Source organism: Oratosquilla oratoria, chromosome 23 (genome assembly GCF_046742065.1).
Source record: "Oratosquilla oratoria isolate Oo_2021 chromosome 23, ASM4674206v1, whole genome shotgun sequence".
Classification (NCBI taxonomy): domain Eukaryota; kingdom Metazoa; phylum Arthropoda; class Malacostraca; order Stomatopoda; family Squillidae; genus Oratosquilla; species Oratosquilla oratoria.
Window position 1 is genome coordinate 34,947,099 of NC_134799.1, and position 19,094 is coordinate 34,966,192.

The window sequence follows — 19,094 nt, forward strand, 5'->3', positions numbered from 1 at the left end:
AAGATGAGTGGTTGCAAACAGTAACAGTTTAATTAAAAAGAAACGTCACAGAAAATTAAAACCTATTCAACAGGCGAAACATAAGCGAATAAGGCAACTCGCTCATTTAGACAAAAAATATTTCTTTAATGTATCTATACCAAATTAGAGGGTCTAATTGACATATAGCGATTTTTCATTTATTTCTTTTCAAACCGTCTGCAGATGAAGCGCGCGATCACTTCGTAAACAATCATGGCGATCAGTGTGGCATTTTGAATAAAAACAACGCTAGTAAACTTTGTTTTGTTGTTATCTGTGTGGTTTTAAGAATTTGTGACATAAGGAATAAACAGAAAATGCAACTATTGAAGCCTGCCTGGGTTAATCACGATGGTAAGATATCAGTTATTTATACCTGAAGCAATGTTTACATTAAATCTACCTTGTTTCCTTTGTCGGCGAATCCGTAGATTTCGGGGCATTTGTCAAAAATTGACTTTGTTATTATTTTGTTGTTTCTCTTTAAACACGAGATTTCATTTACATTATTATTTTACTTTAGACCATTGCTTTTGACTATTAAAGGAAACGGGAGTATAGAGGAGATTTATTTATTTTGAATATAATATTCAAGTGATCTATTTTTCTGGGGTTGTGCAGCACTAACTGTAAGTCAGAAATATTAATAGAGATGATTGGGTGTGGATATATAGAAAATTAGGATGGCAAGTATGTAGCCACTGAGTAAATAAAGTTTTCCCACAATCTTGACATTATTATTTATAGGCAGGGACCAATGACAAAACAGGTACTTACCAGTAGTCAGTAGTACTAGTGGTCCTGAAAATCATCTCCCTTTACTCTTTAGCCCTTCTTCAAAACCTGTCTGTACCCTGACCCTAACCTAGAGGTGGCTGACACTTGGTCCCAAGATTGGGCTCAAGATTTCTCTTTGTCAACTTCAGCCATATTTATTGTTCGTGGGTCATCCTCAGTTGATGTGCACTGTTACCAGATTAGCATGGAAGCCCTCATTCAAGAGGTTTATCTTGTTTGCCATTGAGTTGGAAATTGTCTTGCAGTATATCAGATAATTAGGCACAGAAGGTTCATCTGGTAGCATCTGCATTTTTGATTTTGACAATAGAGCAGTCTGAGATTTCTAGCATATTTTGGAAACAACGAATAGCTTGGGGCTGTTATGGGTTAGACTAGAAGTAAGGAGATTTCTTATCCAATTTGGGGGCCAGTGCAGGGAAATAATCGTTTTGCCTTGGCGTCTGATGCTGTCATTTGATTTAGCTCACAATGGTAAGGAAGTAGGGTTGGTCACCTTTTCCATTGTTTTACATACATGCATAGCTCAAAATCTCTACCTCATTTTCTGAGAGTATTCTCAGTGCATGTTTCTAGTAGCTGAATTTTTTTCTTGTAATTTTCTTGGTGAATGCTATCCATACTATCCTATATTTAACCTTTTTTATCATCCTTTTTAACATCCATACTATCCTATATTTAACCCTTTTTATGGGGTCACCAGAGTTGGCTAAAGTAATAAAGACTTGGTTATACAAAGGCCCTCAGTATTATTGCCATGCAAACTTACTTCCTGAACTTAAAAATTCTGAGGTTCCTTCCATCCATTTGTTTGGCTCTATCTATTATTATAAAAATATGGAGGGAGTGAACATGAGGGGACGTCCTAGGATGAGGTGGATGGAGTGGGGTGAAGGGGGCTTTGGGGAAGAGGGGAATGTCTGTTGAGGAAGGATGGGAGAGGACACAAGACAGGGGTGAATGGAGAATGGTTGTATATGGATGATGTTGTGATGCATGAGGTGGAATGGGCGGGGGGGTGAGATATGTGTGAGCAAAATTTGACGCAGTCCGAAGGGATTTCTCCCCGTCTTCTCCTTTTATGCATGGGGGGACAGAGAGGGGGGGGTCGCCGATTTAATGAAGCGGCCTTGCTGTGGATGTGCTGTGTCTTGCGACACTGCTTCTGACCCAGGGCAGTGGACAAGGTGCAGGGATGACCTGTCATCCAGGAGGTGCTAAGATAAGAGGGAGGGTGGAGGGGTGTGGGGTGTATTCAGGGATGGAATGGGTGGGAATGATTTTATGCCTTTTCCTTTTTGGCTACCTCCCTTGTAAGGGGGAAAAAGCCTTGGTATATGTATGTATGTATGTATCATTCAAGTTAATGCCAAGACACTTGTCAATTGGCCATAGCAAATTAGTTTTTCTTCTTACATGCACTGATAGAATTTTGTATATTAATCGAGACCACACCTTAGTAGTTTGAATTTATTCTCATTAACTCCTTCCATGAGGCGTAGGTGGGTATACAATGATGCTTTCGTCAGCATCTTGTTTATATTTATTTTGCAGTTGTAGCTGAGTTATCCCCATATTCTGGGAACAAGCCTGATCACGTTTTCTGTGGTTATCAACATTCAGGGTGAAAGAGAATGAGTAATACAGCTATAAATTTTTATTTTATAATGCACGTATTGTGATATATCATTGTGTGTTGGACAGTTGATGCTGCGTGTGAGAATTCAACTCGTAGGGAAGAGGTTAAACTATACAGTGTTGATGTCAGCCCATTTGGAAATCTGGAGGTTCTCATACCTGATGGGTTTCCTGCCCCCACATCAAGCATTGTGTACAGCTAGGTAACAGCTCTCTGTTGATGCACCAGCCTCTCCTTACATATGAAATTAGTCACAATTTACAGGGCTACAAAGAGCTGGAAGGTGCACCATTGTGGCATCAAAAACATACTAAATTGTAATATTTGGTTGGTAATTTCTAGATATGAAGTGACATGTTTACTCTGTGGTTGAGGAAGTTGTTGTCAGCAAAAGATGACAAAAGCAAATTGTTTGCCACTTGGTTGATGTCATTAGATCCAGGCAGAATAGTGGCCTGAGAAATGCTGCTGACGAGCTTGGCCTTGCCTGACTTATGTTGATTAACATCCGTCAGCTGGGATCTTACAGTGAGGAAGCTGTGAAGTTTTACTCCAATCTCCCTTATCATTCTGAAGGTATTGAGCTTGTGGAGCAAAATGCCATGGTTGACTCAAAGGCCTTTGCGAAATTCATGTACATGGTTTCAACATTTCCCTCACTGAAAAGGCTGTGGAGTAGTTATTTGTGATTGGTTAGTAGGCTTGATGGATATGATCATCCTTCACAGAAGCCATGCTGGATTATTGCTGGAGAATATTGCTTCCCAGGTAAAGGATACATTTTAAACAATATAAATCATAGTGCTACACCTAATTAATTTACTGGATGTGGGATAAAATGCTATATCCCTGGTCCTTCATGAACACAGAATGTTGTAATTGCACTGTACAAAGGCATTGTATATAAGTCACACAGTGGCATATCCCCTGTCATATGTTATGGACCTGTAATGCTTCAGTTCACAATTCTGCTGATGGTCAAGCACACACTTCATGTGCAGAAATTGTAGTGTATTAGAAATATATATTTACCATTCACTTGCTATATGATAGCAAAATATATCAAATGATTACCCGGTATCCACTCTTTGATAAGAGCTCAGAGGATGCTGCTTTGTGATTCATCTTTCTCGTGTTGTTTATATGGCAACTCATAATCCAAAAGCAAACACAGACCACAAAGGAATAGATGCAATTAATTTTTTACTAGAGCTTTGGACAATGAAATGTTGATGGGCATCCCATCTGCTTAGTGCATTTTGGGATGCTCCTTCCTTATCATTGCAGGTTTGCTACTTACAGACTTATGCCTTCAGCTCTCTGGATCAAATAAGTGTGAGGAGTTCATAGAAGACTTTGTAATGTGATAGTTGAAATGCAGAAGAATGAGGCTATGCTGATATTGTGATTAATAAAGTTAAAACTGGAGTATTCATTTGTATATTGGTCTTATACCTATGCTACCTGCATTTCTGTAGATAAGTTTACTTGTTAGATACCTCTGTAGTTGTTTTTATATATTTTATTGTTATTATTTATTATTTTTTCCACTACATGAGATTTCAGGATGACTATTTGTATTTGATTGATGGCTATGATTTTACATTTATTTTCAAAATTCAGATTTTCTTTAGAAATATACCAGTACTTTAAATCTAAATTCACACTATAGTATGTCAGCAACATTACTATACCTTATTGCTATAATATAACTAGGTGATAAATATAGTTTTGTCTGCTTTCTCTAATGAGGACCATTTTGCTTCTTTGTAGGCAACAAAGCCATATTCAGTGTGGACATTCACCCCGATGGCTCTCGTTTTGCCACTGGAGGGCAGGGACAAGATTCTTCTGGACGTGTTGTCATTTGGAACATGGCACCCATAGTTTCTGAAAAAGATGAAAATGATGACAGGGTAAGTTGGGTTGGTTAGATTCTCCAAGGTTAGCATTAAGTGTGTTATTTATTGTATAGTAGTTCAGTACAGCATATAACTATGAATTAGGGTTACTGTTGATGTACAAATACAATAATATTTTAGCCTATAATATACAGCATGTTGTAGTAGGTTTGTGTAATTACAAGATTCAATGTCCCACTTACTATGTTGGTGTAAAAATCAGTAGCTAAAATACTTCTGATAGTATTAACAAAAGAATGATAGAAAGTTGAATCACTTTGCCTTGTCTACCTTTGCTTTTTTATTTACTTCAGAAAAAGAATGGCTTCTATTTAATATAGATGATCCCACCCAGAAATTTTATTTTGATAACTGTCCAAAGACTTCAAAATGAAGTATTCAATTTAAGATTACAGTTTAGAGTGCTCAAGGAATTTTATTGAAGCTGAAGACAAAGCTTATGAATTCATAGAGATGTTTTAACAAAGATTGCATATATTCACATAAAAACATTAAAGATCATATAGAATGCAATACCATTTTTCGTCATTTATAAAATGAATAATCCTGTGCTGTGGTATTGATTGCATAGTCACATGCAGTCAGTATATTGGTGGAGGTTGGGAGTGGAGGTAGTTCAAATCCTGCTAAATAAGTGCAAGAGAGTTCATAGTAAGGGTGTACTGTATTCAATTTCCTTCTTCAAAAAGTCTTATTTAAGGAGGCACTATCCTAGCCTCCTCTGAGAAGAAAGTTTGTGATGTGAAATCAAATCATCTTGTTTATCATTGTCACCAGCATCACCACCACCATTGTTACCATTGCCAACACCACTACTTTTACTACTACTACTACTACTACTACTACTACTACTACTACTACTACTACTACTTTTACTACTACTACTACCACCACTGCTACTATAGGGACTTAAATGGCAGCCCTACGGACCAGTCATGTTGTATTCATTTTAAGTTTGGAGATGAGTTCCCACTAATAGAGGAATCCTGAACTACTTTTTGACCTTTAATTATCCTTCATTTATACTCTTCTCCTTAAGTCTTTCCTATACCATTCCTAGGACACCACTTCTTTTCCTGAGCTCCTTTGGTAGATGGATAAGAATGTTGCCACCATTTTCCTGTACGTGTTGTAAAAGGTGACTAAATGGGGCAGAGTGAGGAGGTAGGGATTACTATTTTTGTATTCTCCTCCTAGGAAGGATCAAGGTATGGTTTTAAATCAGCCATTACCCTTACGAGGTGGGGAAAGGCCCTTGGCATTCAAAATTAACTCTTGATTTTTTACAATATATTAATTCCTAGACAGTCCAATGATTGGCACCGCCATGTAATGGACCTGCAAGATGGACAGACAAGGTGTATGCATTCTAAACATGTCAGCCCCTTTGCCTCCATCAGGAGGGCCTCAAAAAGTCTATGTCAACTTAACTGTAATACTTCACCTCTTCACATATGGAGAGCTGACAATTGGCAGCTGCTCCCTTCCTCTTACCACTTTCAGTTGGTGATTTAGAAACAGTCCCACACCAATACAACACAGGAAATAATTCAAATTTCCTTCCCAGAGAAATCTGAGAAACCCTGAAGACCATTGCCATGTCAGTTAAAGTTGAGGCAACAATTATTTTTGCAATGTATAGAGCCCATTTAAAGCAGTGAGTAACATTCTTGCCTTGAACACCGGAAACTTGAGTTCAAATCCCTAGTTAGTGCTTGGCATTTGTTAAAGTTGCACTTTCATGGCTTCCCAACAACTTGCAGATGGACATCAGAAATGCAGTTTACCAGTATTGCATTTCAGTATAAATGAGGTGATTACACTGGCTTCACACTTCACACCCATATTGCACTATTCATACAACCTTACCAACCCAGATTAGCCACTGTGGTGAGGTGCAGATGCTGTATCATCCTTTAGGGGATAGGCAGGTGGTTCTGCAATGGACCCTTAGTACTAAACACTTAGAAACGATCTGAAGTTATGTAAACAGTGTATTGAGGCACAGAAAAAAGTGCAAAATGGCCATAAACACATTATAAGGTACCATTAGTTCAACTATAGAAATTAAGAAGGTGTGTTAATACTGTACAATTTGTTGGTATGACTGTACCAAGAATAGGATGTCCTATTCTGGTCACCTGGCCTTCAAAAGAACACAGTGTCTGAAGAGGGTAAGATTTGTGCCATCAAATTAATCCTGTTGGTTTGCCAATGGTGTTACAATTTTATCTATTAATTTATTTTATTTTTATTTATTTCATTCATGTATTTATTTATTTATTTATTTATTTATTTATTTATTTATTAACTAGTTGTAAACTTGAAGAATGCAGTTTGCAACCATGGTTGGAAGTTGGATGTACCTCAAATTTTGTACAACCCTTTGTGGCAACTTGTTCAATTTTAAAATAAATTTATGGGTGGAATTTCCACGAAACATCAACAACCCATTATGTTAAGAAGGGCATCCACTCTTAGTAATGGCCCGCAGCCACTGCTCACCTTGAACCTGAGGTGACCTCAGCTTCCTCTAGGTGACTTTACTGTATGAACTGCTAAAGACCACCTGCAAGATTGAGGTCAGGGTGGGTACCAGCCCTGCAAGCCATGAATTAAAGTCCATTAGGTGACACTATGAAAGGGTTAGATAGAATTGTACACCAGTATAATTGCCTTGTCACAGAAAGTGTAAAAGTCGTCTCTTCATTCACTATCTCCAATGTGGGCAAGGCCTTATAGATATTCTGTTCCTTGTGACTACAAATGGCACACACTCTCACACTCTCTATCTCTCTCTCTCTCTCTCTCTCTCTCTCTTTCTCTTTTGCATGCATAGCCTACATACAGTCTTATTTAGTGTTTAACCACTAATCACATTCATATGTCAGTGTTATTTCTAGTGCATGGTTCAAAGTTATACTTGTTTACCAACATTCCATAATTGTGACACCAGAACACAGATTCATGCATCATGCCTTATAAACCAGCATACAGACAGCCACCATTGTTGTGTTTGGCTCAGCATTCACTTACCATGCTTACCATCCAATAAGGCTCACTCCAATACTCCATCTCTCCCTCTCTCTCTTTTTCTGTATTTTTTTCTTGCTCTTTCTCTTTCTCTCTCTCACTCTATCTCTCTCTTTCTCTTTTTCTCTTGCTTTCTTTCTCTTTCATTTTGTCTCCCTATCTCTTTTTCTTCTTTTTTCTCTCACACTCTCTTCCTCTCTCTCTCTCTCTCTCTCTCTCTCTCTCTCTCTCTCTCTCTCTCTCTCTCTCTCTCTCTCTCTCTCTCTCTCTCTCTCTCTCTCCCTCTCTATCTCTCTCTCTCTCTCTCTCTCTCTCTCTCTCTCTCTCTCTCTCTCTCTCTCTCTCTCTCTCTCTCTCTCTCTCTCTCTCTCTCTCTCTCTCAGGTAAATAAACAGGGATGTATTTCCTATGTGTATGTTGGATGGCAAATATGGTATTTGTTAAATTTAATGAATTATGTGTCCTTATAGATTATAGTGTTTAGTCTAATTAAGTTCCAAAACTTAGTTGGGGTGGGGGGGGTGAAACATGCTGAACAAAAAATTAATTTTGGTCCATAAGGTAAGGCCGATATGAAGATATGTTGTATATTGAATTAAAAATATATACCAAATTAATTGGCTACACAACACTGATTTACACTCTTGTGCATGCATATGATTGTTTATAATATGCTTAACACTTAAATGGGCACATGGGTTTTCAGTTATGGTACTTCTTTCAGGCTGTCACCAGATAACTCACTGCCTACTACCTAGCAGAGGTAGAACTATGACATGAACTGCTGGTTATACAGTAGCACTTTCTATGGCTGTTGCTTGACAGTTTTGTTCAGCTGTTTTGGTGCACTCTGCTTGGTAAAAGATTAACATTCTCCCAGTAGTATTGTTTAGTCTCATAAGTTTTCTTTCAATATTCATTATGAAGTTAAGACACTGACAAAGTTATACACTTCCTCACAGGTGGGAGTTTGTAACAAACAGTGCATGGAAAAATTGTTACTAAAGCAGTGTTGATTGGCCCTGTTTTTCACTTAGTGAATGGTGTGGAGTAAAAGTGAAAAAATAAAGAAAATTCAGCTTTATGATGATTTGAACTCTATGAATTGACACTTGAAGAGTTTTTAATTGTGTGAGAAAGTTTGAAGTGTGGTGAAAGAAAAAATTCTAAGAGGGAAACTGTATGCAAAATTGAAGGGCTGTTTGCTGGAGTAATTTACAAGAAGGAGAAGAGAAGACTGCTTGAGTTAAAAGCAGCCTTGAGGACTGTCTTTCTTGCCTTGAAGACAGTGAATAGTAAGAATTTTTTCATGAAGTTTTACTTTCATTCTGTGTGGGTGTTTGTTTATACACGCTGTGTTTTGTTTTTTCCTATATATTACTTATGCCATTTTGATGTTATTTGATAATAGTTTTAAGTTTCTTTTCTGAGATTTGTGGATAATTTTGTTTGTCAAATTAGTATGGGATTATTTTGCCAGATTCCTAAGTTGCTCTGCCAGTTGGACCAACATCTTGGGTGTGTCAACAGCATCCGGTGGTCTAATTCTGGCCGATATCTTGCGTCAGCAGGTGACGACAAAGTAGTCATCATTTGGCAGCTAAGCAATTATGGAGGTATGGACTGGACATTATATCTTTTTCTTTTACAAGTATTTTATATATTTTTTTTATATGCTGTTAGACCTGAACATTTTTAAAAATGGACCATTTTGACCTTTTGTTTTTCTGATTTCATGAAATGATAGGTTCTTAGTGTCACCTCTGTGATTATTGTGGATATTACTTTGTATATTTTTCAAATTCCACATCTCATCACTACTTTTGTTCACATTTAATATCAACTTTCTCCTCTCATACCCCTTTCCAAAATTGGTCGTCAACTGCTTCAGTCTCTCTTCAGAATCAACCAGAAGTGAATTGTCACCAGCAAACAACAATTGGTTCACTCCTCCACCCTCACCCACCACCTTCAGACCTATCTGGTTCTTTTACATTAACTTCTCTTGCCACCCCCACCATATACATGTTAAACAATCATAGTGACATCTCAGCCACTGCCCTTGACACAGCACTACATTCGCTTCACACAAATCACTCTTCCTATTTCCAACCCACACATGCTCACTACTTTTGATCACTTTCAACAGACTTCCTCTTGTTTCATATGTCCACAATAGTCTACTCTCTATCAACCCTATCATATTCCTTCTCCAAGTCCTTGAAAACCAAGAACATACAGAGTATATTTAATAAGTGGAATGGGAATAATGGATGGTTGCAGCCTGTTACACTGTATTGTGGATAGCCTTCAACCAGGTGGAGGAACTAAGAAAAATCAATTGAGAATGTATCCTCATGTACCACACAGACATGGTTCATCTTTGTTCACATATATTGTAGGTTGTCTAGATGGATACACAGAGGACCATAGTATAATGGTGAAGTGTGATGGAAAAAAAAGTCAAACATACAGCACATTGATACCAGTTTTTTAAAAGGTAGTACTCAAATGATACATCTCAAATCATTTGTGCCAGGTATGGAAAAATTAAAATTATGTACCCAACACTAGAGGGGTTAAATTTCTTTTATTTCTATTTTATTTATTTATATATTTATATTGATATAGGTATATACAGTAAATATATATATATATATAGATATATATATATATAGTACAAAGTCTTCTGTGACAGGCACCATCCTAGCCTTCTGACAGTACAGTAAATATATATATGTATAAGTATATATATATATATATATATATATATATATATATATATATATACATACACATACATACACCAATGGGTTTTTCTCCCTTACAAGGGAGGTAACCAAAAAGCAAAGGCATAGAATCCACTCCCACCCATTTCATCCCCACATAATCCACTCCCATTCATCCCCCTCCCTTCCTCTTATCTTCGCTCCTCCTGGATGACAGGTCATCCCTGCATCTCAGCCTCTGCCCTGGGTCAGAAGCAATGTATCAAGATGCAGCACATACACAGCAAGACTGCTTCATTTAATTAATAACCCCCCTCTCTGTCCACCTCATGCAGTAAAATAGAAGACAGGGAGAAATCCCTTCAGGCTGTGTCAAAATATCGTTCACACTTATTCCTTCACCCCCATCCCCCACCCACTCCCTTCTATGCATCATATCATCCATACACAACAATTCTCCACTCATTTCTATCGTCTGTCTTCTTCCATCCGTCCTCAACAGACATGACCCTCTTTCTTAATGCCCCTTTTACCCCATCCATCCATCTCATCCTTGGTCACCCCCTCATGTTCACTCCTTCCACCTCTGCCTTCCACACCTCTTTTAATAATTTTTCTTCACTCATTCTTTCCATGTATCCAAACCATCCCAATACTCTTTCATCAACCCTATCTCCCAACTCCCTCTCCACCCCCACTCTCCTCCTCACCTCCTTGTTTCTCACGCTATCCAAGTAACTCCTACCATACTTATCAGACATTTCATCTCAAACACATTCAGACTCCTCTTATCCTTTCTCATGTTCCAATTTTTGGCCCCATACAGTGCTGTTGGCACAACCCATTCTTCATGCAATTTCCTCTTAGCATCCATTCCCAAATGTGTATTTCTTATTACATTTTTTAATCCCTCAGGGTATTTACTTGCTTCTCTCAATCTACATTCTATCTCCACCTCCACTCCTTCCTTTCTTGCCACATTTCCCCCAAATATCTAAAACTATCCATTTCCTCCAGTCTCTCTCCCTTAATACTCACTTCCAATATGCTGCAACATTCTCCCCTTGTACATCTCATCACCTTACATTTACCCACATTTATCTTCAACTTCCTTCTTTCACACACCTTCCCAAACTGTCACTAACTTTCTTAATCCCTCCTCTGATCTTGCCACAAGCACAGTGTCGTCACCAAACAACAACTGCCTTATCTCCCACTTTTCTCCATTTTCTTTTAACCATCTCCAACCCCTGGCCCATTACCCTTGCATTTACCTCTTGCACTATGCCATCCATGTATAAATTGAACAGTTAAGGCAACATAACACATCCCTGGTGAGGTCCCACTTTTACCTCAGACCACTCACTCTCTCCATTTCTAATTCTAACACAGGCTCCGCTACTCTCATAAAACCTCTTGACTGCTGTTAACAGCTTTCCTCCTAACCCATGTATCTGCAATACCTCCCACAGTGCCTTCCTGTCTACCCTGTCACAAGCCTTTTCCAAATCCATAAAGGCCCAAAAAACATTGTTACCTTTTCGTAAAACTTTATCACTTATCTGCCTTACCACAAAAATCTGATCCACGCAACCCTACCTGTCCTAAACCTATGCTGTTCTTCACCAATTACTCCCTCAGTTCCTCTCCCAATCCCCTTAACCAAAACCCTCCCATCAGCCTTCCCAACTAAACTCAACAAACTGATCCCTCTGAAACTACTACACTCACATATACATACATAGCCAAAGTCAAAAGGCATAATTTCACTCCCGCCCATTTTGTCCCCATCCACTTCACTCCCATTCACCACCCCTCCCTCCCTCTTTTCTTGGCTCCTTCTGGATGATGGTCATCCCTGCATCTTGCCCACTGCCATGAGTCAGAAGCAATGTAGTAAGACACAGCTTATCCAGAGCAAGGCCACTTCCTTTAATCGGTGACCCCCCTTTCTGTCCCCTCATGAAGAAAAAGAGAAGACGGAGAAATCCCTTCAAGCTGCATCAAAACATTATTCATACATACTCCCTCACCCCTCTCCATCTCCCACTCACTCCCATGCATCACAGGATTATCCATATACATCCATTCTCCACTCACTCCAATCTTCTGTCTTCTCCCTTCCTTCCTTCCTTAGTAGACATTCCCATCTTTCCCAATTTACCCCATCCACCCATCTCATCCTTGGTTGCCCCTTCATATTCACTCCCTCCACCTCTGCCTTCCACACCTCTTTTAGTAATCTTTCTTCACTCATTCTTTCCATGTATCCAAATCATCCCAATAATTTTTCGTCAACCCTATCTCCCAACTCCTTTGAATTATGATGAATTATGATGAATTATGCGAGTCCTGCATGGGCTCCTAATCTCAGTGAGACACACCACAACACCCTTCAAATCATACAAAACAAAGCCCTAAAAACAATTACAGGCTGCACAAATACAACACCTACAGACCATTTACACCATGAAACAAAAATCCTCAAAGTCAAGGACCACCTCGACATGAGAGGCACACAAACACTTGCTGCAGCCACCACAAACACATCACACCCACTACACTACATAGCAGAACACCCAGACACACCAAAAAACATTAAAACAACACCCAAAGACCTGTATCACACACAGATACTCTCTTCTCTTCCTCCACAACCACCAAGTACCAGCCTCCGGAAACATATTTATAATCATATCACTCACCGCTCCATTAACACACTGAAAGACAACATACTGCTGCATGCCAGACCCCCCTGATATCCACCCTTCTGAATCCTCTCTCCCACGAAAGGACAGAGTCCACCTGGCCAGACTGCAGCCAGACTGCAGTGCAGCCACCACCCAGCACTTCTTAGCTACCAGAAGAGGCTGGATGACCGCATTGTGAACAACTGCCCAGGATGTAACACTTCACCCCATACCATACAACACATAATGGAAGACTGCATTATACACAATTATGCATGCAAACAACACAACATACACTCTATAAAGGATTTGTGGGAAAACCCAGTTTCAGCTGTGGCATTCCTTGGGGAGATGGGACTGCTCGGACAGACAGTCTAGGGAACGACAACAACAACGCCTTTTCCACTGCTGCCCTTCTCCTCAGATCCTCATTTCTCATTCTATCCAGCCTAGTAACCCCTACCATATTTCTATATACAGTACTACCTCTCATTAACGAACTAAAAGAGGGGTAACAGTGTCCGTTGATGTGAATTATCCGTTGATTTTGAGTGGCTTTTGGGTGGCATAGTGATTGCACAGCAATAAAAACACCAAAAACACTGCAAACACAGCTAATTAACGTCCGTTAATGAGAGTTAGTACCATATATATATATATATGTGTGTGTGTATATATATATATATATATATATATATATATATAAAAATATATATATATATATATATATATATATATATATATATATATATACATATATATATATATATATATATATATACAGAAGCTCCTCAACTTACGTTTTAGTTACGTTCCGAACGGCCGAACGTAAGTTGAAAATGAACGTAAGTTGTTACTGTACTATACATCAGTAAATTCTATTACCGTATCTTATAAAACACCCCTAAATCATTAATTAAACACATAACATTGTAAAATAATAATATTAATTTCAAATAGATTAAATTCAAGCAACTTAAATTGAGATGGGGGAGGAGGAGGAGGCAAGGCATTTTCAGTTTGTCGTCTGCGCAATGTAAACAATGGACACAGTGTCGTGCGCAAGTATCATTTGAACTACGGAGAGCGCGGTAAACTAAAAAATTCACTCAAAATTTTTTTTTACAATTTTTTTTTTTACCGTCAGTTCAAACATAAAATCGAAAAAACGTAAAACGAATGAACGTAAGTAGAGGAGCGTCTGTATAAACTAATAGAATAGGAAAAAAAAATTGAACCCCTCAAGTGTTTGGTACATCATTTTCATCTCTCTATACCCTACAGATGTATGAGATTGGGGGAAAGCTGTTAAGGGCAGTCAAGAGTTTTTACACGAGTAGTAGAGCCTGTATTAGAATTGCAATGGAAAGAGCGAGTTGTTTGAGGTAAAGGTGGGACTGTGCCAGGGATGTGTCATATCATCATAGCTGTTCAATATGTACATGGATGGGGTGGTGCCAGAGGTAAATGCAAGGGTAATGGGTAGAGGATTGAAGATGGTTAAAGAAAATGGAGAGAAGTTGGAGTTAAGTCAATTCTCATTTGCTGACAACACTGCTTGAGGCAGGATCAGAGGGGGGATTGAGGGAGTTAGTGACAGAGTTTGGGAAGGTATGCGAGAGAAGAAAGTTGAATGTAAAACTAAAGTGATGAGATGTACAAAGGATGAGGATGACAGCAATTTGGAAGTGAGTATTAAAGGAGATACTGGAGGAAGGGGATAACTTTAGGTATTTGGGGTCCCATGTGGCAGAAAAGAGAGGAGTTGAAGTGGAGGTAGATTGTAGAAATAGATATTTGAAAATGGATGCTAAGAGATTATATGAAGGGATGATTGTGCTGACAGCACTGTATGGGGCAGAGACATGGAACATAAGAGAGGAAGAGTTTAAATGTGTTTGAGAGGAAATATTAGAGAAGTATGGTAGAGGTTACAAGGCAGGATAGTGTGAGAAATGAGGAGGTGAGGAGGAGAGCATTGGTGGGAAAAGGAGATGGGTTTTAGGGTTGATGAAAGAGTATTGGGATGGTTTGGATACATGGAAAGAATAAGTGAAGAAAGATTAGTAAAAGAAGTGTGAAAGGCAGAGGTGGATGGAGTGAACATGAGGGGGCGACTAAGGATGAGATGGATAGATGGGGTGAAGGGGGCATTGAGCAAGAGGGAATGGCTGTTGAGGAATGAAGGGAGAAGGCAGGAGATGGAAACCCCTCTCTCCGTCCCCTCATGCATAAAAACAGAAGGGGAGAAATCCCTTTGGGCTGTGTCATAATATCATTCATGCATAATCACTTCCAATACATACATATATATATATATATAATATATGTATATATAATATTGTTCTGCTTTTTGTATTTTCTTTAAGACATTCTCTTTGTGTCTTAAGGTGGTCTTATTGTCTCTATTGAGATTTGAGATGATTTCTCCGTAGGAGGTCGTCTGTGTTGCCAGATTGCAATTTCAAGTCTCTTGACTCTTCTTCAGTAGCTTAGTATAGTGATTGCATGAAGGAGTAATTGTGCTAACAGTACTTTATGGGGGCAGAAACATGGAACATAAGAGAGAAAGAGTTTAAATGTGTGTGAGAAACGAGGAGGTGAGGAGGAGAGTGGGGGGTGGAAAAGGAGTTGGGAGATAGGGTTGATGAAAGAATGTTGGGATAGTTTGGACACATGGAGAGAATGAGTGAAGAAAGATTGATAAAAGAATTGTGGAAGGTAGAGGTGGATGGAATGAACATGATAAGGCAACCAAGAAGGAAATGGATGAATGGGTGAAAGGGGTGTTGGGAAAGAGTGGGATATTTTTTGAGGAAGGAAGGGAGAAGACAGAAGATAGGAGTGAGTGTAGAATGGTTATGTATGGCTGATGCTGTGGTACATGGAAGGGATTGGGTGGAGGATGAGGGTTAGCAAGTATATGTGAATGATATTGTGATGCAGCCTGAAAGGATTTCTCCTCATCTTCTCTTTTTCTGTATGAGGGGATGGAGAAGGGGGGTCACCAACTAATGAAGTGGCCTTGGTGTGGATGTGCCGTGTATTGCTACATTGCTTCTGACCCCAGGTACTAGGCAAGATGCATGAATGACTTGTCATCCAGAAGGAGCCAAGAAAAGAGGGAGGGAGGGGTGGTAAATGTAAGTGGAATATGTATGTGTGTATTTACCTGGTTGTATTTTGCGGGAGGGGAGCTATGCACATAGTGACCCGCAGTTGTATCTTCCGCATCCAGTTCTTTCTTAAAATCATGTATAGTTTTAGCACTCGCTGTTTCCTCTTTCAGTTTGTTCCATGTATGTATTACTGTGTGTGGAAAACTTGTTTTTTTTTCCAGATCTCTTCTGTAACTGTCTTTCTTCAGTTTCTTTTCATGTCCTCTTGTATATCTTCTGTCCCATTTTAGTAGGTCATCCCTATCAAGAATTTTCATCCCTTTCATACCTCTGTAGATGGTTATCACATCACCTCTTTCTCTTCTTTGTTCTAGAGTTGATAAGTTTAGTTTGTCCAATCTTTGTTCGTATGTCAACATGCAAAATGTTGGTGCCATCTTTGTCATTGCTCCTTTTTTTTTTTTTAAACTACATATTCCAATTTTGGTCTTACCAGTGTCACTAGTATCTTCTTTACCATTTCCTCATCCATGTAGTCAAAGGCCACTTTCATTGATCTTATTAAGTTATAAGTTTCTCCAACTATTTTGTTAACATGTTTGTCTGGTGTCATGTCATTTGAGATAATTACTCCTAGGTCCCTTTCTGAGTTCATTTTTATAACTTCCTTTGTACCAATTTTATATTGACCCGATATTCTATTTTTGCTTTTTCCAAATTCCATTATACTACATTTCTTAATGTTGAAATTCACTTTGTTCTTTTTACTCCATTTCCAGACTTTGTCCAGGTCTTCTTGAAAAGATTTGCAATCTTCTTCTGTATTTACTGTCTTCAGTAGTTTCGCATCATCTGCAAAGAAATTCATATAACATTCCATGCCTTCATCCATGTTTATATAAACGGCAAACATTGTCAGAGCCAATACAGAGCCTTAGGGGACTCTGCTTATCATATCTACCCAATTTGAGTTCTTTTCTCTAAGTACCACCCTCGTTTTTCTTCTGTTCGAGAAATCTTTCATCCATTCCAATAATTTTCCTTGTATTCCACCTGTTGTTTCAATTTTTCTTTGTAGCTTTTTGTGTGGTACTTTGTCAAAAGCTTTTTGTAAGTCCAAGAAGGCACAGTCTGCCCAACCATCTCTTTCTTGTATTCTATTAATCTTGAGTAAAAGCATATTAAGTTTGTAGTACATGATTAGATGAAGCGGCCTTGCTGTGGATGTACTGTGTCTTGCGACACTGCTTCTGACCAAGGGCGGTGGGCAGGGTGCAGGGATGACCCGTCATCCAGGAGGTGCTCAGATGAGAGGAAGGGTGGGAGGGGTGTGGAGTGTATTTAGGGATGAAATGGGTGGGAGTGTTTTATGCCTTGCCCTTTTTGGCTACCTCCCTTGGAAGGGGGAAAAAGCCTTGGTATATGTATGTATGTATGTAGTACATGATCTTCCACTTCTAAATCCAAATTGCTTGGAGGTTAGTATGTTGTTCTCTTCCAAGTGTTTAATCCATTTATTTTTAATAACTCACATATTTTTGCAATTGTGCATGTAAGGGATACAGGTCTATAGTTTGTTGGATTTTCTTTATCTCCTCAGTATATTGGTACAGTATTTGCATTTTTCCAATCTTGTGGTACTTTTCCTTCTTTGAGTGAGAAGTCAATTATCTTGTGTATTTTATCTGTAAGTTCGTCTATACATTCTTTCAATATCCAATTCGCTATTCCATTGGACCCATATGACTTTCTGATGTCAAGGTTCTTTATTTGGTCCCTTTATAGGAGGGGAAGTTTAATATAAAGCTCACCGCCACCACCACTGGATTTCCTCTTCATACACCAAAGTTCGGTATATGAAAGGGAAGTTTGATATACCACCACCCACTTGTTCGCTCCCTCCCTCCCTTACTGCAGCCACCACTGACCAAGCATTCCACTGAATATACTAACCTTTGATATATCAGGTGGATGGTCAGTAGACCATATTAGGGTTGATAAATCTGAAAATTGCTATAATGGGAATTGTAATAATGAGGGTTTACTATGTATATATTGTTTATTTATTTATTTTTCATTTTTTCATGAATATATTTTAAGTAACTTCTGTTTACATTTGATTGAGAAGAAAACCCGGTTGTATTGAGTAACACATTGTTCAGACTGATGCTTTATACTTCAGGTGGTGCCGTGTTTGGATCCAATGTTGTGAACGTGGAGTCTTGGCGTAGCATAGCAACATTAAGAGGACATAATGGTGACATTCTAGACATTGCTTGGTCTCCTGGTGACGTGTGGTTAGCCAGTGGTTCCATTGACAACAACATCATCATCTGGAATACTGCAAAGTGGCCTGGTAAGAGAAAATAGTTGATTCTGTCGTCATGTGGTAGAAATGGAAATTCAGGGGAGAATTAATACAAACCTTTAATGTTTTGAAAAATGTCTTGTAATACCAATCATATTTCTTGAGCACTATTTCTTTTAAGAACATTCAAAAACTCTTGATTATCTCATCTATGAAAAATATTTAAGCTGTGGGATTGGACTTTAATGTTGAAAAATATTCTCAAGTTCGTAATCTTCTATTTTCAGAGCAAGTGAAAGTGTTGCATGGTCACACAGGTTTAGTGAAGGGTGTAACATGGGACCCAGTAGGTCGCTACCTAGCAACACAGGCTGATGACAAGACTCTTGTCATTTGGAAAACTGTTGATTGGACCCAGGAAGAGAAGATAGCAGAGCCTTTTGCTGAGGTACTCTAAAAGAGGATGAATGACTTTGGCAACTTTGAAGTTTTGGAGTGTCCTGCATTATCTCTTAGAGGAACCAGTGATGGGTGCCTGTTCATGGTGGCCGTGCAACACCCACCTCTTTCTGGAACATTCAAATGGGCTGGCACTTGGTCTTTTAACCAGGCTTAAGATTTCTACCAACTCTGACTAATTTTTCACATAAGGAGAGGAGATAACTATCAACTGCTCCCTAACCCCTCCTGCTGGCTAGTAACATAGAAACTGGCTACACTAATGCAATAGAGATGACTTTCCAAAGTTTCTTCATGCATATGTATTTGTATGTGTTAATGTGGATGAAGATGAAACTGGAAAGGGAGATGTGGGTCTTTGTAAGTGCATATGGGC

The 19,094-nt window shown here is 38.8% G+C and overlaps 1 protein-coding gene across 3 annotated transcripts in view; it reads left to right on the top strand.

Moving 5' to 3' along the window:
• Positions 1 to 206: 206 nt before the first annotated feature.
• The window catches only part of Hira (histone cell cycle regulator-like protein), a 78,237-nt gene continuing 59,349 nt past the window's right edge, over positions 207 to 19,094 (top strand). Inside the window, exons 1-6 of one of the 3 annotated variants that reach the window (XM_076206924.1) lie at positions 207 to 375; positions 4,232 to 4,374; positions 8,894 to 9,029; positions 12,936 to 13,046; positions 18,134 to 18,307; positions 18,547 to 18,707. In XM_076206924.1, coding sequence (XP_076063039.1) covers positions 339 to 375; positions 4,232 to 4,374; positions 8,894 to 9,029; positions 12,936 to 13,046; positions 18,134 to 18,307; positions 18,547 to 18,707 — 762 coding nt within the window. In that variant the 5' untranslated portion in view covers positions 207 to 338. Of the gene's footprint in view, positions 376 to 4,231; positions 4,375 to 8,375; positions 8,709 to 8,893; positions 9,030 to 12,935; positions 13,047 to 18,133; positions 18,308 to 18,546; positions 18,708 to 19,094 lie in introns of those variants that run through there. The other 2 variants (XM_076206926.1, XM_076206925.1) reach the window with 2 other exon arrangements.